Below are 23,514 nucleotides of genomic sequence, written 5' to 3'. Positions count from 1 at the left end.
CTATTTGTTTAAGAATATATTAAAAAAGACAATTAGCTGAAGATAATATATTGTAGTAATGGGGGATCCTTGGTCCTACAGATGGTTTGGACTATAATCCAGCATGGATCAGCCCAATAATCCAGCATGGCCAAAGGACAGGGATTGTGGCAGTGAATGGCTCAGAATATCAAGAGCCCCAAAAGCTAGCTATTCAGCCTTGGAATATAGCTTAGACAGACCTGATGTTTTTTACTTGTACAGTATAGGTTCCTGGTTTTCTTTGCATCTCTCAGGCCAGTTCTAATTTCCCTTCACAACAAGTGGAAAGGTCCTTGCTACTTTCCTTCTCAGACACAGATGCCGTGATTTCGCCAAGAAATGCGAGAACGACATCAAAAAGTGGATGAACAAAGTATAATGCGGCACACAGACCTCATAAGTAATGCCTTCCGGTTCCTAAAACAGGTCAGTCCAACAAATAGGCTACTAGACCAGGTAGGTCTTTGTTCTTACCTCTCATGTTCTTACCTGCTTTAACATTGTTGTTAAACTCAAGCATAGCTCCCTATCGTAACTCTCAACAGGTAACCTATTTAAAATCCAAGTCGGTTTTGAATGGTTGACACCAACAGCCAACTGTCTGTGTGGAGCTGAAACCCACACTTCTTTCATTGGACAATCCAGCATTGATTATAACTGAATTCTTGCATATCTATTCATCACCTAAGGAGTTGAATTTGTGACAGATTTATCACATACCCATAGAAGCGTCAGATTATTGAATAAAATCTGTTGCAAACAAAACTTTATAGGTATATTTGAAAGACTATAAATAAAAGACCTAGCAAAGTTACTGTATTTGTATGTTCCTGTCACCCAAAGCACTTAGTCGAAATGGAGACAAAAGGTCTAAGAACACTTCCACATCATCTTTGTGTGTGTATGTGTGCACGCAACCATGTGCAATAAATACATATTGAGTACACAACAGCACTCAATGCCACAGTGCTCCAGTGGCTGCCCACATCTTCCCAAAGCTTAACAATGGTGTAAAAGTTTAACCATGCTCTGAGAACAGTAAATAAATAAATACTGCACAGCTTGAAATTCTACTGCAAGATCTCCATCACTTAGACACCGGAAATCTTACATAAATTAGCTTCTATAAATTAGTCTTTTGCACCATTAAGTTATCATCCTCCAGATTTCTTTGGCCACTAAATGTCCTTAATAGCCCCAGAAGATGCTGTTCTGGAGGAAGAAGAAGAAGATGCAAGGCAGGCCCAACAGAAAAAAGCCTAAAATCACACCAAGACTTAACACACAGCTTTATTTAAAGTGATTTTAGTGCTTGTGATAATTTACTGTGGTTTACGTACCCTGCCATCTCTTCTCCATGGATGCCAGGGATGGTTCCAACTTTGCAATGTACACATTCCTTGGATTTGCCTCTAGTGAGCATCATGGAGAAGAGGAAAGGAACCCCTCTCTGCCCATCTCCATCACAGATGTACCTAAGTCAAAAAGGACTAACTTTTAGATGCCAGGTCACCCCAAGGCCAACCCATCTTAAATAATCTTCTTCACCAATGTTGTCTTTGAAAAGAAACCACAGTTGCACTTTCACTGTCACACGCCAGCACAGACTGGCAGTGTTAAAAAGCAGTCGCTGCGTTTAGCTGGCAGCTACATTCGTGCAATCGTGGTCAGGCAGTTCTTTCTCCAGGATTGTTCAGCTCAGCACAGATCTGCCGGGAGTAATTCCAAAGCCAAGAACGCGTCCTTCTCACACCTCAGTTTTTCACCTGAGTCTTCTAATTCCAGGTATGGAGAGTTTGTTAGAGCCCAACACACACAAAATGGAGAAGTCTCAGCAGCTTTTCCAGTGAGAGAGGGGCTAGGAGCAAGGTTCGACACCTGCCCATCTGCCTCATTTTCCAGCTTTGAGCGGTCTGTTCCCAGCAATGTTCCTGTGAAAGGTTCCTCTCTCTTTGCCAAGTCCTTTGCAGGCAAGGATTGGCGAAGCCCAACCTAATGGGGAACACCAAGTGCTCTGATACCATTGTCTCTCTGTGTGTCTCTCTGCCCAGGAGACAAGGGAAGACAATGCTAGGCTTGCAGCTCTGTGCTGGGGTCCCTGAGCAGCGACTGCTTTCTCATACTGAGCCGAGCGCACTTGGGACACGTTGTTGAATTGTCATAGTAGCAGTCCCTGCGGGAGAAGACATAAGGACTTGTCAATTTTGTTATATCTTAGGGAGGAGAAGGCATTAACCTGGTGACTAACTCTTTTGTGCCCCTGCATTTAGCAAGAGAGAAAACAAAAAGAAATATTGTTAGCTTCATTCTTTATCCAAAAATAAACATGGGACTCTAGACGACTTACAAATGAAAATGAGCAATGCAGTTAAAATGTACAAAAGGTTAACATTAAAATACAAGACAGAATCCCATTGGTGTCTTATGCAAGAGTACATTTGCTTACAGAAATGGCTGGATATTTTTTTCCCAATGAAGAACAGCCATATTTTGTTCAAGGTTGCAGAAGCAGACTAGCGCAGGTGGTGCCTCTGCACATCTATGTGTATTGCACATAAATGCTCATGCAAACTGCACCTTGAGATGTACTGTGCATGACTGCACACTGTGTAAGCAGAAGTGCATTTGGTTGCAATTGAATAACAAGATGGCATTGCACAACTGCCTCAAAATTCCTTGAGTGTGGAGCTACCTTCCGTCCCCTTGAGAATCTCAGCCATAATTACATTATGAATAAGGAGTGGGTAAAGTGCATCATTTGAAGCCTCCCACCCTGTTAAAAAATATCTGAGTGATTTTTTTTTTTTTTTTGCCAAGCCTACTGCAAAAAGAAGCAGGTTTCCTCCTAAGGCCTCTCTCCCAACATGCCTTTAAAACCTCCCAAAAATCTGAATGACTGAAATCGAAACCAAAAGTGACAATAACATTAAAGATGATTTCAAACACACAATGAATATATATATATATATATATATATATACACACACACACACACACACACACACACTTATAAGCAGTTTAAAAGCAGTACAGCTAAAAAACTTTACAGCCCCCTATTACAATCCTGCTGCATGGATTTTAAAAACCTTAAAGTCTTTGCTTGTCGATGGAAGGACAGCCAGGAGGCCACTCCAGCCTCCCTCAGAAGAGGGAACTTGGCAGGCTCCAGCACTTACCTATGGAAGACGGCCGAACAGTCTACGCACATGGAGGTATGGCTGTCGAAGGGGAAGAGCACGTCCCCCTCCTTGCAAAGCTCGCACACGAAACCTTTTGCTTGGCACCGCTGCAGGGAAAGGCAAAAGCCCCATGAATTTTCCATAGCACCAGAGATGTAAGGCTTCACACATCCACAATTATCCCACAGAACAGGAGTCAGGACAGTGCATGCTGCATGAAGCCCCCCCAGTCTCTCCTCCCAGTCCCTACAAGCCCAAAACCAGTAGTGCAATTTCCCACAGGAGAAAAATAGTACAGGTTGAGCCTCCCTTATCTAATATCCCTTGGACTAGAAGTGTTTTGAATTTTGGATTTATTATTATTTTTATTTAGGAATAAAGTAGGTCCTTCGTATCCACAGGGTTTCAATCCAGGACCTCCCTGTGGACACCCAAATCCATGGATGTTCAAGTGCCATTATATACAATGGGGTAGTAAAATGGCTTCCCTTATATAAAACGTCAAAATCAAGGGTTGCTTTTTTTTTGGGGGGGGGATTTTTAAGTCATGGATGGCTGAATCCATGGATGCAAAATCTGTGGGTACGGAGGGATGACTGTATTTGCACATTTGTACATCATGAGATATCTTGGGGATAGGACCCAAGCCTAAACCCAGAACTCATTATGTTCGATATACACTTTACATACATAACTTGATGGTAATTTTATCCAATATTTTAAAGAATAATTTGGTGCATGAGACAAAGTTGGTATACATTGAACCATCGGAAAGCAAAGGTGTTGCCATCTCGGCCATCCATAATAAAGGTTTAGTGTTTGGAGTGTTTTGAATTCTGGATAAGAGAGACTCAACCGGAATTTGTTTATCTGATATCCTGTCTTTCTCCCAACATGGGGCCTCGGGCATCTTGCAACCTAAGATTAAATTGTCCACCTCTCCTCACCTCACAGTCCAGTTTGATATGTTTGGCAAAGAGTGTGTGGATCTCCGTCAGGGAGCAGCCCAGGCGCCCAGCGTTGACGTCAATCAGGTCTTGCAGCGAGTACATTTCATCATTCTCCACAAAGTGTTGCCGGTCCTGCAGCTGAAAGGGAGGACTGAATTGCTAGCTGACCCCGAAGGTTTGTGTGTGTGCGCGCACATGCACACACATACATATATGGATGAAACAGGAGCAGCTGTGCAGAGGACAAGAGCGTGGCAATGCAAGGAGTCATGAGATTAGAAGATTCAGCAAGCCTATGTTGCCCTGCACAGGCTGGATTTGTTTGCTTTGCTCCACTTGCAAGGAAGCCTGAGTACACAAAACAGGTTTTGGCAAAGTGTAGCCTTCCAGGTCCTGCTGGAATGCAACTCCTATCAGCCTCTAGCCATTATGGCCATGGTTGAAGATGCTGCATACTGGAGTCTCACAATATATGAAGTGCTGCGTTTTGCCCAAATTGGATATCAAACCCAGCTGTGGAAATGCACCCCCTCTCCCCACCATTTTACATGAGCTTCCCATCTGGAATTAAACCCAGCAACTGGCCTTCTCTCCTGACCTGGAGCAGCAGCCGGGCCTCCATGGCCTCTTTGCAAGTGATGAAGTACGGCTTCATGAGGAGGATGTCCTGGCGCAGCTTCTGCAGAGGGAGGAGGACAGGAATCGGAAGGGCAGGTTCACTTGGAAAACCAGTGACCCAAAGGAAAGAGATCCCCTCCTCCGACACAGGCACATACCTTTTCCTTTGGGATAGCTGGGATAGCAACATGGATGGTGCCATATGGCAGATTGGGGAAGTGATACCCATGGGGCACATCTGGTCCCAGAAGTCTCCCTCTCCCAATTTCCAGCATGTGTTGTATGCCTTCAAGTCATTTCTGAATTATGGCGACCCTATTACAGGGTGCAGAGGGGCAGTTGTGCCATATTTTTGTCCCTTTCCAGGTTGCTTTATATCCAAGAGAAACTTTCTTCCAACAAGATGTAAATTTGCAGGTCAGTTCTTGTTGGAAAAAAGGCCTCTTCTAGTATAACATGGTCTAAATCTCTTGGACTTGCCCTCCTAAGGAACGTGGGGGGCATCTGGAGACAAAACAATTTCATTTCTTTCTGGAATCCACATGTCGCCTTCCATGGTTCCTTTGGGGACTGAACATGACCCACGAACCACCAACAATAGTATACCCCAGCCATGTGATGACCCCAAATACCGTGGAAGGGCTTCTAGACTCAAGGTGCCCTAAACTCCAACCACCCACCATGAGGGCTCACCCGGATCTCCACCAGCTCCTCCACGTAGTTGAAGAGAAGAGGGTTGATCTCACGCAGCTTGAGGACCGGCCGCGAAACCATCAGGGCAAGGTAGCGCATGCTGCACCGAGAGACCTGGAGATCACATTTCCCCCCATTATCAGGGAGAGCAGACAGCTAGAATCCACACATGGCACAAAAGGTCCCTTTTTGGATGGGGCACAGAGGGCTTTCCTCTTGCCCTTGTGCTCCATCCAAAAACCTCCCACTGCCCCTGGAAGGGGACCTCATTGCTCCTTCTTACCAGAGGCAATGCAGACCATGAAAATCTGGCTGCACTAGGCTCTTGGGGGAAGGAAAAGGCAGGTGGTCTCAAATTGGGAGCACACCCGCATTTCTTCCCCCAAACAATCTGAGACCAGCTGCTTCTCCGTGGTCTGAATTGCTTCTGAATTTTGTCCCCTTCCTGCTGGTAAGTAACAGGGCAGCCTGGCGGTCAGTGGGAGGACACACAACTGCATACATAGACCTCCATGGAAATGCCCCTGTAATAGGGAGGTCCAGGCTGCGTCCACACTGCAGAGTCAATGCACTTTGACACCACTCTAACTGCCATGACTCAATACTATGGAACTCTAGGAATTGTAGTTTGTTGCGGCACCAGAGCCCTCTGACAGAGGTGGCTAAATGTCTCACAAAATTACAATCTTCACTTACAAAATTACAATTTTCCCACTGCACTGAGCCCATGGCAGTTAAAGTGGTGTCAAACTGGATTATCTCTGCAGTGCAGATGCAGCCTCAGAGAGATAGAAATGGGTAAGACCCATCCTGGCTCTCAACCATTGCTCAGCAGAGTTTTGCAAGACCAACACTTTGCATAGCACTGAATTAGATGATGATGGGGACGGTGACGACAGCAACAACATTTCTACCCTCCGGTAATACCTTACGGGTTTCAAAATCCCAGTTGTGGATGACCCTGGCAGGGATGACGGCTTGGTCGTTCCAGTGACAGTTGGTGCAGTAATAAAGGCCTGTGTAGTCGCACTGGCGAGCCTCGCTTGGGACCCCCCCTGGAAGGCGGAAAAAGCAGGTTACACCAGGTAGACAAATGCAAATATTTAAAAGACAAAACCCAAACAATGGCAGGCTGGGTGCCATTTAAGCAGCTCTGATAATCAAGGGACAGGCCTTGATTTGCCCAAGGCAAGACTGCCTTCTCTGCATGAGAGTTGTAACCAGGTGTCTTTCTTTAGAGATACTTTAATGGGACATTTTGTGGTCCAAAACAGACATTTGTCCTGAGCTGGGCTTTAAGGTACTCCATGCTTCCCCTTCAGAGCCACATCTTTCTGTCTCAGAACTTAGGAAAGTTCCCTCTTTTTTGGACTACTGCACCCAGAATCCCCCAGCCAGCATAGATGTGGGGTGGCATCTGACCCCATCATGATTCATTCACATGGGGCGGCTGGATGGAGTTTTATTGCTTCCCGTGTCCTGGAAGTGGCAATTAACGGGTTTTTAAATTTTTATTTTAAATCAGCACTTCCCAAACTTTACTTTATGTATGAATTTGTTAGCTATGCTTTGAAAATAAATTAATAATATAAAATAAAAAAGAATTCTGGGAGAGGAAGTCCATGATGCCATAAACACCAAAGTCTGGGAACTGCTGCTTTAAATTGTCATCACAGTTTAAGTTGCTTCTTGTTTTAACCATGCTATGAGTTCCCTGGAGTTGGGAGAATGCAGAGATATTAAATAAATACATTAATCCATTGAATAATTAATTAATTAATGGTAGGAATGCAAACTAAGTGAACGCAGCGCAGGTAGGTAGGTTTGCTTTGCTTCTCCCCATTCCCTCCAAGCATCTACATTTGGAAGGACCATCTGAGAACATGCCAGGGACCCATGCAACTTCTGCCCTCTGGTTCCTGGGAGGTTTAGTGCCACGCATCCCCGAACCCCAACTTACGGAGGGAGATCGGCACCCGGCACTCAGCACAGCGGTAGTCTTGGCTGTCCAGCCCTGTCTCTGGGCAGATGCTGAGCTCGTACTCAGCTTGGTGGCTGACTTTGGACCTTACGCATGGCTTGGCAATGAGGTTCAGGCACTTGCTGTGGCAGCGATAAGAGCAACCTGGGAAGGAAGGAAAGGATGTCACATTGAGAATGGAGCAAGCTTGTTGGTGTGCAAGGCTTCCTTCTGTCCAAAGCTGATCCCCACAGCCTTAATGAGAACAGCCAAGCCCATCCAGAACTAAAGGAAGAGTCCCACCTTAAAGCCTTTATTAAGGTAAGCAAGGAGTGGTCTGCTTTGCTCTTCTCCCTGTCCACAATTAACCAGAGGAGGTCTAGATCTCACCAAGAAAGCCAATGGTTGCTGGTTGCACTGGGGAAAGGGAAGTAGGTATGTCTCTCTTTCCCTTTCTCTGTCTTCTCACCTGTGCAGGTGTACCAGGTCTGAAGGAGCCCCCAGATGATGGTGCTGCACTTGTCACAGGTCTGCCTCACACTCCTGCTGCTCTTCTCCTTGTAGAAGCGATGCTCCAGGATTACTCGGATGTTGGGCTCATCCTCACTAGGGTCCTGCATTGTTCACAGGCAGAAAGAGAGAAGAAGTTTGCAAGGCTCTCAATTGCTGAACCAAGAGATGCTTCTCCATTGCTGTGTAGCACCTGGGGCATCCATAAAGCTTACTGTATATTCTCATGTATTAGTCTAGAAATTTAGGTCAACAAATTGACCAAAACAAACCCCTGGAGTCAACTTATCCATGGGTCAATATAAATACTGTATCTTAACTCTTATTTAAAATTAAGAACCATCTGGTGAAAAGCAGGAGTATAATCTGTCCTGGAAGTACTGATCCCCTCTACTTTCTCATCCATCCAGCATTAAGACTAAGCACAAAGAATTATGTCTGCTGGAATTCTGTAAGTTCTTTGATATTATTTTGCTTTGCTTTATCCTTTGATCCTTTGCTACATGACCCTAAGTTTTACCCTTGACTTATGCATGGGTCATAGCAAAATCCATAATTTTGGCCCCAAAACTTGCCCTCAACTTATATATGAGGTTGACTATAGTTGAATATATATGGTATCCTATACCAGTAAGGTGCGTCAGTGTCCGACACCAAAAGAATCCTTGGAGAGGACCGGAACCACTCCAAATTTCTGCAGAAAAAACCCATCTGCCCATCCTTTTGCACCTTCAGCTCCTGAAGTTTGAGCCGCAGGTGAATGAGCCGCACCACCGCGTCCTTCTGCTTCTCCGAATTGTCCGGAAGGTCCAGGATCCGACGCTTGCACTCCTCAATGGCCTGGCGCAGCTGCTCAACGTCCGAAGCCAGGAAGAAGCCCTGGAGGGGAAACAGGGATTTCCTAAATGTCTTTTTTCTCCCATCCAAAGTATTCAAGGATGACTTACTTGGCCATGAGTGGGCAAGAGCCATTAGCTTTAAAAATAAGACACAGGCTCATGGCAAAGATGGAAACTGCAAGAGAAATATATAGGTAGGCAGACAGATAAAACGTTGCCTGCATTTTTGAACAGTGGAATGCAGCAATGGTTAAGAGTTGCCCTGGAGGGCCTAGTGTCTTCTTAGGTAAAAACATGTGTTTTTGTAATTCACGGCTTTTCCATGTTCACAGGGGTCTTGTGCCCCTAACCCTAGCGAATATGGAGGGAGAAGTATATTATTATTATTATTATTATTATTATTATTATTATTATTATTATTATTATTATTATTTAGACTCGTAGGTTTTTGTTTGCAAAAGATTTCTCCAAGTTTTCTCCCAACTCCCTTCAGCATAGTTTAGGGTCAGTGAAACATGTCAGTCCCCACGACCGCAAAATGCCTCCTGCGCGCCTCCTACGTTCTCACCACCGGACGCGAAAAATGGTCCTCTGCCAGTCCCAAGTCCATGGTGCGCTCCGAACACGGGAAAGCAGGCTCCTCAGAGGACAATCCCAGCCTCAAGTCTACAAGGGGGAGAGAAAGAGGGATGAGGCCGGAGGACGCAGGATGAGGACGTCCTTTCTGGGTCCCCCAACCTTCCCTTCCCAGGCCTTCAAGGAGGCAGAGGAAGCTTTGCCCCACAATGAGAGGTCACTCGGGGGTCCGGCATCCAGCCTTTGTATCTGTCCACAAAGGAAAGGGATCTTGTTTTGTTTTTTGCCCCATTATTTTTATTGTTTAAATCTCTATTAATACACTGTACATTAATACACACTAATATCCATATACTCAAGCAATCGACAAACATCACAGTCACAGACACCCTCGTGTAACATTCTTATAACAAACCGTATTTCTATATTAAAGCCGTATTTACTAACCTAAACAATATCATTTCGTCTTTTAAATTCAATGATCAATCAGGCCACTGAATCTTCCCTTTGTCAAATATGATGGAATGTGATTTGTTCCATGTTTTTATGTGAAAATGCAATAAATATTATTAAATACGGGGCCTTCCCTTTCTCTTTCCCCTTCTAACTTTCCTCTCTCTATCTCCTACCCTTTGCTACACCTTTTCGGTTCCTTTCTCTATTGTTGTTGTTGTTATTGTTGTTGTTATATGATTATTTCCCGCCTTGCCCTCCTTTAGAATAATAATAATAATTAGTAGTAGTAGTGGTAGTAGTATTATGCCGTTTTTCTCCCAGAGCATCTCCCAAGGCATCTTCCAGACAGAGTCAATTGAAAAAACAAAACACAACAACTTCACAATAAAACAATTAAAACTAGTTGCATTAGAGTATAGACAATCATTTAAAAGACATACAAAAGCCACAAAAGATAAATAAAAGACCCTAATAAAAAATGCCCCTGCTTAGAGATTAAAAGCCTGTCGGTGAAATGTAAGCAGAGAGTGGGGCACCGCCTTGGAAAGGGGATTTGGACTACAACTCCCAGCTGTGCTAGCTGGGGGATTCTGGGATCTGTGGCCCACAAGAGTCACATTCAAGAGAACTAATTTGAGCATGGACTCACCTGCTTTCTGTGGGAACTCGACTTCGCCCCCGGTCATCCTCTGGTCGGTAGGGCTTTGCAACGGGGCCTTGTCGAAGGGGTTGAGATGGCCCTGTCGGAAGCGGGCCAACTTCTCGTCATATTCCATAGCAGTCCCACCTGCAGGAGAGACACTTTCAGGCATCCGGAGAAGTCCAGGTGACGCTCACCTGCAACAGGTGCACTCGCCTGGCGCATCCAGGGCCTCAGCCCAGGCACAAGCCACCGGAGATGGTGGAGGTAGACCTTTCCAACCTCCTCCTCACAGCTTTGTTTATGTCCCAGAAGGAAGAAAATCCAGTCCTGCAACCCCAGAGGATGACCTAACAGCTCCTGACCGAGTCATGTCAGGTGCATCATTCAGCCTCGCTCCTTCCTGCGCAATGAGGTCACTACTCATCATGTGTTTTAATTGCTCTCGTGTCTTCAATGTTTTTGACTTGATGGGTGGTTTAAAGCTTTTTAAAAATGCATCTGAGGAAGTGGACTGAAGCCTACAAAAGCTCATGCTGCCAACTTCTTTCTTTCAGTGAGTCTCAAAGGTGCTGCTACATATTATTATTATTATTATTATTATTATTACTGCATCTAAATGCATCTGAGGTAATAGTCTAGGAAAGCTTGTGCTGCTAATTTATTTCCTTCAGTTACTCTCAAAGGAGCTACAAGATCTCTACAATTATATTATTGTAAAGCAGTTTACAATAACAAATTTAAAACAGAATCTCTAAGGGTGCATCTATAATATATTTGTATAATCCACAATTATAGGATTGCATAGCAGTTTACAATAATACAAATATACAAATATACTATAGATGCACCCTCAGAGGCCCTGTTTTACATTTATATTATTGCAAACTGCTATACAATCATATAATTGTAGATTATTTAGCTGTATTATAGATGCACCCTTAGATGTTCTGCTTTATATTTATATTATTGTAAACTGCTTTACAATATTATAATTGTTGATGATACAAATATACTATAGAACCTCAGAGGTTCTGTTTTAAATGTATGTTATTGTAAACTGCTTTGTGTCTCAGATGAGCAGAAAGGCAGGATGCAAAGCAAGTAAATAAATAAAGCAAGGCCATACAATATTTGGAAAGTCCAGCGCATCTGTTTTGCAACCTCCGGCCTTCAGAGGCAGAAATGCCTTTGTTTGCAGGCAGAAGGTCAACAGGGAGAGCGTTTCTCTTTCGGTCACAGTCCTTGAGCAACTTTTTAAACAGCCTTTGCTCTATTTGGGAGAAGCCTTCAAGGCAGATTTATCCCTTCTGCCTCTTTCCACTCCCCAAAAAATGGCACCAAATATCAAACCTCTGGATTAAGGAAAGTTTGCATCAAGATCGATGGGTCCAAGAGGAAATCAAGCCTGAGCTTTTCCTAGAAGCCAAAATGGCTGACCTGAGGCTGCCATACTTTGGACGTATCACATGACAACGCAATTCATTGGGAAAATACAACTAATACAATCATTACCTACGGACTTATGGTGAGCCCATACATTTCTTAGGGCTTTCTTAGGCAAGGGATACTCAGAGGAGGCTTTGTCAGTTCCTTCCTCTGAAGTACAAACTAATACATTCTGGGATTCATAGGTGGCCTCCCATCCAGGTATTAACCAGGGCTGACCTTGCTTAGCTTTCAAGATTGAAAGGGAATCTGATGTCTTGAGGTTATGTGCATTTATGTGCCTTCAAGTTGCCTATCTTCTTATGGCGACCCCATTCATTTCAAGGGGTTTTCTTTGGCAAGGAAGTGGTTTTCCCAGTTCCTTCCTCTGAAATAGAGCCTGGTATTCTTTGGCAGTCTCCCCTCCAGGTACTAACCAGGACTGACCCTGCTTAGCATCCAAGACCAAATGGGAATCTGGTACTTTTGAGGCATGTAGGCCTTGCTAATTAGCTTACTTGCTGTTCACTGCTATGATCTTTGGAATAGCGGTATATAAATAAAACAAATTATTAAAAAATATTAATTAATTATTAATTATTGCAGAGCTGCTAAGGACGGGGGTTTCCCACTCAAGCGCTCCCTTCAAGGTGCTTTTTAATACAAAACCTGGCTTTTTAAAAAAATGCTTTGCTTATGTCAGTTAATACTTAATAATCATAAATAATAATAATAATAAATGTTATTTAGATCCTGCCTCTCCATCAAAGCGGGTTACAAGTGCGCAAATATATCAACAAAAATGCACAATACATACATAACCAAGAAGACACTATCATCCCAATGGCCCTACCTTCAGACAAAAACAGCAGCATTATCCATTACAGATCCACATGAGTTAAAACAGACCTAACTGAAGAGAGGCATCTTGGGGCAGAGAGGGGCTTTCATGGGAGCATCTGTCAGGAGAGAGGCTGAGGATGCTCCAGTTCAGAGGAGAAACATTCCCTTTCAACCAGCTGTTTTGGACTACAACTCCCAGAAGCCCCCAAATGGTCAGGAATTCTGGGAACTGGAGTCCAAAACATCTGGAAGTACACACTTTGGGGGGGGGAAGAATCACTGCTTTAGACAACAACAACACCTGTGCCTCTTGGCAAAACTAACAAACCCATACCCCCCACCCATGGAAATGTGTCAGGAACTACAACTCCCAGGCTCCCTACGCAAGCCATCCCAAGGGTCTGTGGATGCTGGGTGTTGTCGTCTTCCCAACTGAGGTTGTCCAGAAGGAGGTTTGGGGGGGTCTGTCTGTCAAGCAAGCCTTCCAAGCTACATGGGATGCCCAAGGGGAGGAAGGAGAGGAAGAGGGGACCGGGGGGGGTCTGTTCCTAGTGATCCCTAGGGAGGACCCCCAGCCAGCCACCCAAAGGGGTCTCCTGGGCCCTCCTCTGAGCCCCCAGGAAGGGTCAGGGAGGGGAGAGGTGGGGAAGGGGCTCTGGGGGTCCTGCCCTGGGGTGCCTTACCTGCTCAGGGCCCATGGGGAGGGGAGGGGAGGGGAGGGGAGGGAGGAGGACGGGGGCCGGGGGCCGGGGGCCTGCCTCTGCCTTCCTGCCCCTCCTCTGGCCAGACTCAGGCAACGCTTCCTCTCGGCTTCCTCCAACTGCTACATTGTCGCCAGGGCGCCCTCTGCTGCCTCCGCGCGGTCAGGAGGAGCACTGCAGGGAGAGAGGCCGAGGGAGGGAAGGAGGGAGGGAGGCCGCCAGAGGGCGCCCGAGGACAGAGAGAGACAGCCTTCCTTCCAGACAGCAGCAGCAGCAGCAGCAGCAATGCTTAGCTAGGAAGGATCAGACTAATAGCACTATGGCCATGCTATTATTCCATGAAAGGACAAGACTCCTGCAGCAGAGGGTGGCAAGTAGTGGGCCTCATCCCCTTCCTGCTCCTGCTGCCATTCATACAACAGCAGCAGCAGCAGCAGCAACAACAACAACAGTTCTTCTTAATGCTTAGGTGGGAATAATAATACCACTAGCAGCATAGCCATACTATTATTATCCTGTGACACAGCAAGAGTCCTTTGGCAGAAGGGGTCAGAGGGGCACATCCTCCTTCCTGCTCCTCTGCTCCTGCAGCAACAGTAGTTCTTCCTAACGCTTAGGTGTTAAAAATACTACAAATAGCAGCATAGCCATACTATTCTTCTATGAAACAACAAGGGTCCTTCAGCAGATGGCGGCAAGGAGGCTCATCCTCCTTCCTGATGCTCTGCTTCTGCTGCCTTTCATACAACAACAGCAACAGCAACAACACTTAGGTGGAAATAATAATACTAATAGCAATATAGCCATTCTATGATTCTCTGAAAGAACAAGAGTCCTTCATTAAAGGCTTGTTCCCAGATCAAGATAAGACAAGGGGGCGGGGGGGGGGGGTCTTCCTTCTCACTTACTTAGGTTGGGAACTATTGGAATGAATGACAAGTAATAAATGAATGAATGAACAGATCAAATTGAATGAATGCTGAGAGGTGACTGTTGCCTTCAAACCTGGATTGTGATGTTCTCCAGAACTTCTTAGCTAGACGGCTATTTGGCCTGATTCATCAAGTGTCACAGGAGGGAGATTTCTGGTCTGTCGCAAGGGGTGCTTGGATTGTGTTTTCCTGCATTGCAGAAGTGGGTTAGATGACCTTTGAATCTCTGTGATTCTATGGAGCAGATTCATTGGTCCAGTAATTGGGAAGCCACCATTTTGATTGGAAAAAGATGCCTTGTTGGACTGACTACAGCTCCCAGAATCCCCCAGCCATACAGGCCAGTGGGGGAGAAGTTCTGGGAGTTGTGATCCAAAAGAGTGCCATTTTGCCCCATTGTGCCAAGGGGGGCTTTTGAGACCGTGAGGGGCAGCTAAGGGATGGAGAACATGGTTGGTGCATGGAGACGTCCAGAGAAGCACACATGGTCTTCTCATCTCCAAAAACTGTGTGGGTCTTAAAGTGGGAGGGGGGCTTCAGGTCTGGAAGGGGGCACTGTTTCAGGTTGCTCCATGGCTGGTTCTGCATGCACAGCCTTCTCCTGGCATGGTGCGCTGATGCATGATGCAGCCATTCCAGATGCATGGAGCACCACAATTCACAAACACAAGACAACTTTCAGAGGCCGGGGGGTGCTTGAGAGACATCTTCCCTTGGAGCTCTATCACTTTGCTGCTACCCTGATATCCCCATTTGTAAAGTCTAATAGCCAGCACAGAGTAGTGGTTTGAGCGTTGGACTGCAACTCTGGAGACCAAGCCTTGATCCCATCTCAGCCATGAAACCCTTCCTCCAAAAGATATCCTCCCCAGGCAGCATACCCTCTTTACTGAGGACCAAAACAACAAAATGCAGGCACCTGACTAACATCTCCAATGGTTTTCTTTTTCTCCTGTTTGCTTTGTAACATCTTACCTGATGAAGAAGCCGCCCATGGAGCTTCGAAAGCTTGCTGCAAGTCTATTGTGCATTTCGGTTGGTCAATAAAAGGAATCACCAATGGATTTTTGTTTGGGTTTGTTAAATGGCCAACACAGCTACCTCTGAGTGTTTTCTGTATTGAGAGATACCGCATTGTAGCTGCAGCAGGGGAACCATGAAGAGGGGCCTCTGGACTGGGACCTCCAATTTTTCTTCTTCTTCAGTTTGGATTCAATTTGCACATTTTACCTCTTCATCACCAAAATGTTCCTGATGCACAAATATATAGACTTCTCAAGGAATCCCTTGTTCCTTTCCTACAAAGAAAGAGGCCTGCAACCACACTGGAATGGAGACAGATTGGGTTGCCAAAGAGGGGTCCCTCTTGAGATGCTAAGGACCTAAATGTTGATACCAAAATCCGTGGCTATTCAAGCCCTGTTAAATACAGTGGAGAATAAAATGGTGACCCTTATATAAAAATGGCAAAATCAAGGTTTACTTTTGCAATTGGTAATATATATATATATATATATATATATATATGAATATTTTCATGCTATGGATAAAGAACCCATGGATAGGAAGGGCTGGCTGTAGTTGCATGATAATTCACAATATATTGGCCCTTGGTAAACCTGCTGAGAGCCAGCATGGCAATGGTTTGAGTGCTGGACTATGACTATGGAGTACTGCTCAGCCATGCAGCCCTCTGAGTGACCTTAGGTGAGACACACTTTCTCAGCCTCAGGTGAAGGCAATGGCAAACTTCTTTCGGCCCTAGCTACAAGGGATGATGGGAGCTGCAGTCCAAAACTGCCTGGACAATCAGCCTTGCCAGCACTCCAGGACAAAGTCACTGGCTGGGGTTGAGTATCACAAGCCATTTTTGCAGGTCTCCATGTGTTGTTGCCAAGTGAATAAATAAGGAGGACAGGTTGCATACCTGCAACAGTATTTCTTCGAGTGGTCATCTGTGAATACACACAAATGGGTTATTTTCTGCGCCTGCGTAGCGCCGTTACGAAGTTTACTGCGCAGGCGCAGAATAACCCATTTTTGTGAATTCGCAGATGACCACTTGAAGAAATATGGTTACAGGCAAGATGCCTGTCCTCCTTCTTCGTGGTCTCTGCAAATGCACACAAATGGCTTAGACTGACCAGCTTCAGTCAGCGGAGGCGGGAGGGCCATGCCACACAAGAAAGGCACACTGACCCCAAACACAATGGCCAAACATGGGCATGAAGAGTCCCGCTAATATGACAACTCTGCAGAGTCAAATAGAAAATCCAATGCTGAGACGTAGTGGGAAAAGTCACCAATGGAGAGGAAATGTGGCCATTGGCAGAAAAACAGGCTTAACATTTTCTCCTCAGGAGTACAAAGGGACTTTGCCAAGTGCGCCAGTGAGGCGGACACCATTTTACAAACTCTCCTCACTAGTAAAAGGTGACTTTACCAAACGCGGCAGCAAAGGGGCAGCTGTTCAAAAACATTTTCCCTCAGGGAAAGAACAAAGGGACTTTGCCAAGGACTCCAATGGAGGCAGTCAGGAAAAAACTCCTCAGAAAAAGGCCAGCCGCCATTAAGGCAACTTTACCTCAGGATTTAAATTCACATTTAGGTACGCGATTCCCTAAGAAATCGCAGCGCTTCTTTTTTAAAATACAAACAACGATGTTAAAAAATGGCCACCAAAACGCAGTTTGGTCCTGTCAAATAGAAATGTAAGAGTCTGACAGGAAAATGAATCTCTGAAGAGTCCTTTGCTGCTGCTGCTGCTGCTGCCATGTAAAAAAGGAAGGGAGGGTTTAGGCAGGAAGCCAGCCCAATGTCAAAGCAGTTTTTGCAGGTCTCTATGCGCTGCTGCCATGTGAATAAATAGACAGACAGACAGACAGACAGACAGACAGATAGAGGGTTCACAATAAAACCTAGTAGGGTTTGTCCATGGAGGGGATGGTGAGGGTTTCTGGTGTCTCAGAGGGGAAATGCAGAAAAACTGAATACTACACCATTTTGGGATAAACAATTTAATGGTTCCAGGACTCCTCTGGATACCAAGATCCATGGATGCTCAGGTCCCCTTATATATAGTAAAATGGTGTCCCTTACAGAAAATAGCAAAACCAAGGCTTGCTTTATGGAATATATGTCTGCCCTCAATTACTGAATGTTAACATGAATTAATATGTATTATTTAATTATTAGTGTAGAATGTGCATCATAGGCAGATTTATCTTATCTATTTTAACTGTATGTACAGTGCTGTATAAATAAACTTAATCATAATAAGCGGTTTTTCTTGTCTGGTGTCCTGGGATCTTTGGAAATAGGACGGGGAATGTTTAAACCAGCATTTAAATAACTCAATAAATAAACTATCCATGCTGAGCCCAATAGTAACTCAATAGCAGCTGGTTAAGTCCCTTCTCAATACTCTGGAGAATCCCTTCTGGGTTTCAATCAGGATTTAAAATAATTATTCAAAGTGTTGAACCTATTTGGGGGGATAAAGTTGGAGAGCTCCACCAAAGTTTGGACTAAAAGCTGGAATTTTAGTCTAAAACTTTGGTGGAGCTGCCCAGCTTTATTTTCATGGAAGCTACAAGACATTGTGGTGGACAGTGCTTGAAAAATACTTGTATTAATTAATTAATACTTGTATTAATCCTCCGCATTTCGGCCCTTTGCTCATCATCCAGCCCGCCATCCCTTCCCAGCGTGAGAAACAGAGCAGCCCAAATGCTGGACAGCAATAGATTTATTAAGTATTCCAAAACATAAAAAGAGACACAGACCAGTAAAAAATGAAAACCAGGGCCCTCAAAAGTTATCAAAGTCGTCATCGTATGCGCTGACTCATACAGTGGCAAGAAGAAGAGAAGAACGGTCAACCCTCGTGATAATGAACACAATTCCATTGTTTCGCCAGGGCAGGTGTCGACTGAATCAAAACCAGTCCTTTTCCAAATGTCCGGTTGGGTTTATATGAGTTGATTCCATCTCCTGAGAAATCAAACAATGCAGAAACTAGGCCACAATGAGTGTGTAAGAGTCGAGGTCGGGTGCCAAAACAAGCGAACACCTGGCTGCATCAGTTCAGCTAAAGAGAAGAATTAGAATTAGGCGCTTCAGGAATCAGACAGGTCTGGAGGGGCGAGTTTGGATGGCTTCAGCCTCAAAGAAGAGTAGAAGCTTTGTGAGTTGGGTTTTCTTTATACTGCTATGTGGAAACAAGGTAAACTACACCTCTGAGAAGCTCAAAAAAGCAGTTGTTGCTGCGCATCAGTCTAGGAATGGGTGGTCTTTCTTGAATGGCAGAAGGGGGTTGGATTGGATGGCGCTTGCAGTCGCTTCCAACTCTATGATCCTATGATTTCTTTCTGGAAGCAGCCCAGGGACTTATTATGTATAAGGGTTGAACTGCAGACAGAACCATCTCTCAAGATTTGGGGCTATACCCATCTAGTATTAGACAGATAGCCCACTGATGGAGAAGGTTCAAGACCACAAGACACAACCATGAATGCTAGAGGAGATCAGAAGACTCTGTAGGACAATGTCTGGCCACCCCAACTGAAGCTGACCCCAAAGTATGACATTCAACAGGACAATGGCCTTAAATGGACAAAGCAGACCTACTATTTTCTGTGGAAACAGAAATTCAGTGTTTCAGACTTACTCAAACTTACTTACTCAAACTCTGAACTTCAAGCCCATCTAGATGTTGTGGGAGGGTGGCGTTGATGTGAGGAAGCCACAGGACGCCTCCATTTCCTTGGAGTAAGGGTTGCTTGCAGGGATGCTACCAGGCATTGAATCTAAAGCTTCACATACTTTTTCATACAGAGATATTGACTTACAGATAAATAAATGTTGGGAGTGATGTTTCTTTAAATCTCTTGTTCATTATCTAGGACGATGGAACTAGATTAAAAGCTGGTTAACATCTTCAGCTGGAAATATGTGACGATCCTAATATTTTCTCACCACTGTATGATTTGGGAGGAGGGGGGCAATGGTTTAAATACTGAACTTTGAAGTTTTGGAACCCATGAATCAGAAGCAACTAGAAGCTGGTTGCCTAAGAACTCAGCAAATGAATAGCAAAGATGGAAGATGGCGACGGGCCGCAGGGCTGCGTCGGTGCTCCGGTCTCACCGGGAGAAGCCGGACAGCTCCCACCATTGTGGTCAGCCCTGGTGCATCACTTGCCCCCCTGAGCTTCTGATTCTTCTTCGTCGTCTTCATACATCTCTCCTTCCTCCTCGGCCGTGGCGTCCTGGTACTGCTGGTACTCTGAGACCAGGTCGTTCATGTTGCTCTCGGCCTCAGTGAACTCCATCTCATCCATGCCTTCGCCGGTATACCAGTGGAGGAAGGCCTTGCGGCGGAACATTGCTGTGAACTGCTCAGAGATGCGTTTGAAGAGCTCCTGGATGGCCGTGCTGTTGCCAATGAAGGTGGAGGACATCTTTAGCCCCCGGGGCGGGATGTCGCAGACGGCCACCTTGACGTTGTTGGGGATCCACTCCACAAAGTAGCTGCTGTTCTTGCTCTGGATGGCCAGCATCTGCTCGTCCACCTCCTTCATGGACATGCGGCCCCTGAAGACAGTGGCCACGGTGAGGTAGCGGCCGTGGCGGGGGTCGCAGGCCGCCATCATGTTCTTGGCGTCAAACATCTGCTGGGTGAGCTCGGGCACTGTGAGGGCTCGATACTGCTGGCTCCCACGAGCCGTCAATGGAGCAAAACCAGGCATGAAGAAGTGGAGGCGAGGGAAGGGCACCATGTTGACAGCCAGCTTGCGCAGGTCGGCATTGAGCTGTCCGGGGAACCTCAGGGAAGTAGTGACACCGCTCATGGTGGCTGAGACGAGGTGGTTGAGGTCTCCGTAGGTAGGGGTGGCCAGCTTGAGGGTCCGGAAGCAGATGTCGTAGAGGGCTTCGTTGTCGATGCAGTAGGTCTCGTCTGTGTTCTCCACCAGCTGGTGGATGGAGAGGGTGGCGTTGTAGGGCTCCACCACCGTGTCAGACACTTTGGGGGAGGGCACCACACTGAAAGTGTTCATGATCCGGTCTGGATATTCTTCACGGACTTTGCTAATAAGGAGGGTCCCCATACCGGAGCCTGTACCTCCGCCCAGGGAGTGGGTCAGCTGGAAGCCCTGCAAGCAGTCGCAATTCTCACATTCTTTCCTCACTACATCCAGGACGGAATCCACCAGTTCGGCACCTTCGGTATAATGCCCCTTGGCCCAGTTGTTCCCAGCTCCGCTTTGCCCTGCAAAGGAAAAGACAGACGGACATGCTTTGGCTCAGCAACCAGCGAGACCCTGCTGTCATTGACCTGCCTTGCTGCCCACCCCAGAAAAGGAGGCAGTGGAGAAGGTGATGATGGGACCACTCATGCACCTAAGTGACTGGAGACAATATTACAGAGCCATTTCACCAAAGGAGGTTTGGACATGGATGAAGAAATGATACAAAGAGATGGTTTGCGTGTTGGACTAGGACTCTGGGAGACCTGGGTTCAGGTCCTTGCTAGGCAATGGGAAATTCCTGGGTGACTTTGGGTAAGTCATATTCTCTCAGCCTGAAAGGAAAGCAGTGGTAATCCTCTGAATAAATCTGGCAAAAAAAATATCTGTAATAGGGTCACCATAAAACACACCAAAAAACCACCTTGGACCCCTTGCTCAGAAAAAGGTGGGATGAGGATGAGGATGATATAATAATAATAGGACCATGCATTAGCCAAGAATGGAAGATTCTTTGCCCTTTAAAGCATTCTCTCTTCTTAAATGTCTTCCACCCACCCACATGTTTTGGTCATTTCCTTGCCATTTGCTCTAAGATCCAAAACCCTCTAGCTGAAATTCTGTGAATTGTGAAGACTGCCATTTGCCATTTGCCTTGGGCAGAACTGGGTGCCTTTTTGGAGGGTCCCATCAGAAGCAAAGAAAGGGAAAGAGTCTGAGGTAGCAAGAGCCAGAGGGACCATACCAAAAATGAAGTTGTCCGGTCTGAAGAGGTGTCCGAAAGCGCCGGAACGGACGCTGTCCATGGTGCCAGGCTCCAGGTCCACCAAGATTGCGCGAGGGACATATTTGTGAGCTGGAGGGACAAAGAAAGATTTACTCCTAATAAACTCAAGGGCTCAGCTTCTCAAGTCAACTGAGCTTTTTGGGGGACAGGCATTTTCCTCCCTAATGTGCCAAGGACAGGCGTCCCCTTTGTGCCCATTCTTTCTTTCCTGGAAAATCACCAATCATGGATGCACAGACCAGCTGCACTTCTACGGTTATTGTCATTTTTAAAAACTATTTTACTCTATATCCAATGAGATAGAAAAATGGCGTCCCTTATATAAAATGGCAAAATCATGGTTTGCTTTTGGCATTTTTCAAAAACATATTTTCAAGCCATGGATGGTTGAATCCATAAATGCAGAATCCATGGATGCGGAAGGTCGACTGTACATTGTTTCAAAGCACTAATTTTTCATATGATAGTTCATTTAACTTGTTTTTAATATGTTTATAATTAGTTGTTGTTTTTCCCCCTGCTGTAAACAATTGTTTTAACTTACGATGTGAACCATCTTGGGTCCTATGTTAGAAAAAAAAGTGGGATAAACGAAACACTTAAATGTTGGAATACCACCTACAAATCCCAGGACTCCATAGGATGGAGCCATGACAAAGCACTGTCAAACTGCATTAATTTTGCAGCTTGGCAGCAACCATAGAGAAATGTATAGAGGTCGCTTTGCCTGCCGCTTTTCTTGGGATGACTAAACTCTATTTCTAAATGCTCAGCAGAAGTTTTGAGTTCTAGAAATATAAGGAATGAAGGAAAATTTCATGGAGGGGGGCACAATTCTTAATTGCAGAGCCCTCATTTTGGGGGGCCACAAATAGCTATTACAGCTGCCCAGCAGGAACTTCTGTCTACAATGGGGGTATCCCAGCCTTTGAAAAGGCACCCAGAACAACTTACAGGAGGCTTCGTTGTAATAAACGCTGATCCTTTCCAGCTGCAAGTCGGAGTCACCCACGTAGTTCCCGCTGGGATCTATACCATGCTCATCGCTGATCACCTCCCAGAACTAAAGGAAGAGAAAGCGGAGGTGATCAGAAAAAAGCAAATCATGATATGATATGTATGTCTACATCTTATAGGCAACTGGAAAGCAGAAAAAGAGGTTTGAGCATGTCATTCCTGTTCTGTTTTGTACTTTCAGAAATGTATCCCAAATGCTTGAGACGTCAGTGGAGAAGACATCAGGGGAAGGTGGCAGGAAAAGAGGAAGACCATAATACCATCTGCAACACAGCTGGACTGATGCCATCAAGGAAGCCACAATGGCAAAGGAGGAAATGTTTTGAAGCCACACAACCACCACCACCACCACCACAACAACAACAACAACAAACACTTGGCAGCTGGAGTAACTGAGGGTCATTTAGCAAGAGGCATCCTTCAAAGATATCCTCCCTCTCCCCAAATGTGCCAGCTGGTCCAAAGAAAAAGGCAAACCCAAAACGCTCTGCTTTGCATGGTCTGTGCAGAGGAGGAGGCCGCCCCTTCTTCTCCGTGTGCTGGTTTGGGGACTTTGATGTGTCGCTCTGGGGAATCTGGCCATGGTCCTGAAACCACAACTTCCAGGTACCTGAACAGATACTTCTCTCCCCTGTTTCGTAAACTGCAAATGTTATACAGCAAGCAGGCAGTTGCTTCCAATTAAATTTGGTTTCAACTACCAAGAACATCAGAAACGAATTTGAAAAATATAAAAACAATAATTTAAAAACCAGAAAACAATACAAGTTAGAGCAGTTTGTTGTGCCCTTCCAAGTCATTTTTGATTTATGGCAAACCTATCACAGGGTTTTCATGGCAAGTTCCTTCAGAGGGGGGTTGTCAATGCCTCCCTCTGAGACTGAGAGCTTATGACTTACCCAAAGTCACACAGTGGGTTTTTATGCTGAAGCAAGGATTTGAACCCTGATCTCCAGAGTCGTAGTCCAACACTGAAACCACTGCACCACACAAGCAGTACAGCACTCTATCAAAGGCTCTCTCTCTACACACACACACACACACACACACACACACACACACACACACACACACACACCAAGTCTTATGTAGCCTTTAGAATAAGATACAGGGAAGG

General features: G+C 45.5%; 2 protein-coding genes across 3 annotated transcripts in view; both read right to left on the bottom strand.

Annotated features, from left to right (window-relative positions):
• Window positions 1-242: 242 nt before the first annotated feature.
• DEF8 (differentially expressed in FDCP 8 homolog) lies at window positions 243-13,524 on the bottom strand. 2 transcript variants are annotated; one of them, XM_042480814.1, is made up of 12 exons: window positions 13,397-13,524; window positions 10,452-10,589; window positions 9,339-9,436; window positions 8,661-8,810; window positions 7,891-8,035; window positions 7,422-7,586; window positions 6,389-6,516; window positions 5,462-5,575; window positions 4,749-4,829; window positions 4,148-4,288; window positions 3,198-3,307; window positions 243-2,194 (listed from the first exon to the last, which is right to left on the bottom strand). In XM_042480814.1, the coding sequence occupies exons 2-12, from the start codon at window positions 10,576-10,578 to the stop codon at window positions 2,092-2,094; spliced, it is 1,362 nt and encodes a 453-aa protein (XP_042336748.1). In that variant the 5' UTR covers window positions 10,579-10,589; window positions 13,397-13,524; the 3' UTR covers window positions 243-2,091. The 2 variants fall into 2 exon arrangements, with proteins under 2 accessions (XP_042336748.1, XP_042336747.1); XM_042480813.1 differs by lacking the exon at window positions 13,397-13,524 and adding an exon at window positions 12,724-13,371.
• A 4,552-nt stretch (window positions 13,525-18,076) lies between these two features.
• The window catches only part of TUBB3 (tubulin beta 3 class III), a 23,042-nt gene continuing 17,604 nt past the window's right edge, over window positions 18,077-23,514 (bottom strand). The window contains exons 4-6 of the mRNA XM_042437794.1: window positions 22,335-22,443; window positions 21,339-21,449; window positions 18,077-20,616 (exon numbers count right to left, since the gene is read on the bottom strand). Of these exons, the coding sequence (XP_042293728.1) occupies window positions 19,541-20,616; window positions 21,339-21,449; window positions 22,335-22,443 (1,296 nt within the window). The 3' untranslated portion in view covers window positions 18,077-19,540. The remainder of the gene's footprint in view (window positions 20,617-21,338; window positions 21,450-22,334; window positions 22,444-23,514) is intronic.

This window comes from Sceloporus undulatus, chromosome 8 (assembly GCF_019175285.1).
Source record: "Sceloporus undulatus isolate JIND9_A2432 ecotype Alabama chromosome 8, SceUnd_v1.1, whole genome shotgun sequence".
NCBI classification, from domain to species: domain Eukaryota; kingdom Metazoa; phylum Chordata; class Lepidosauria; order Squamata; family Phrynosomatidae; genus Sceloporus; species Sceloporus undulatus.
Note: the sequence above shows the minus strand (reverse complement) of the source record. Positions and strands in the feature narration are given on the sequence as shown.

What these genes read in the sequence shown, in the direction of transcription:
- DEF8 (XM_042480813.1), bottom strand. Translation starts at nt 12,745, where the DNA reads ATGCTGCTGTTTTTGTCTGAAG. An exon ending in TCAAACTTCAGGAGCTGAAG is followed by an intron (nt 8,036 to 8,660) that starts GTGCAAAAGGAT and finishes TGAACAATGCAG; the next exon opens with GACCCTAGTGAGGATGAGCC. An exon ending in AGGCCCGGCTGCTGCTCCAG is followed by an intron (nt 4,289 to 4,748) that starts GTCAGGAGAGAA and finishes CCTCCCTTTCAG; the next exon opens with CTGCAGGACCGGCAACACTT.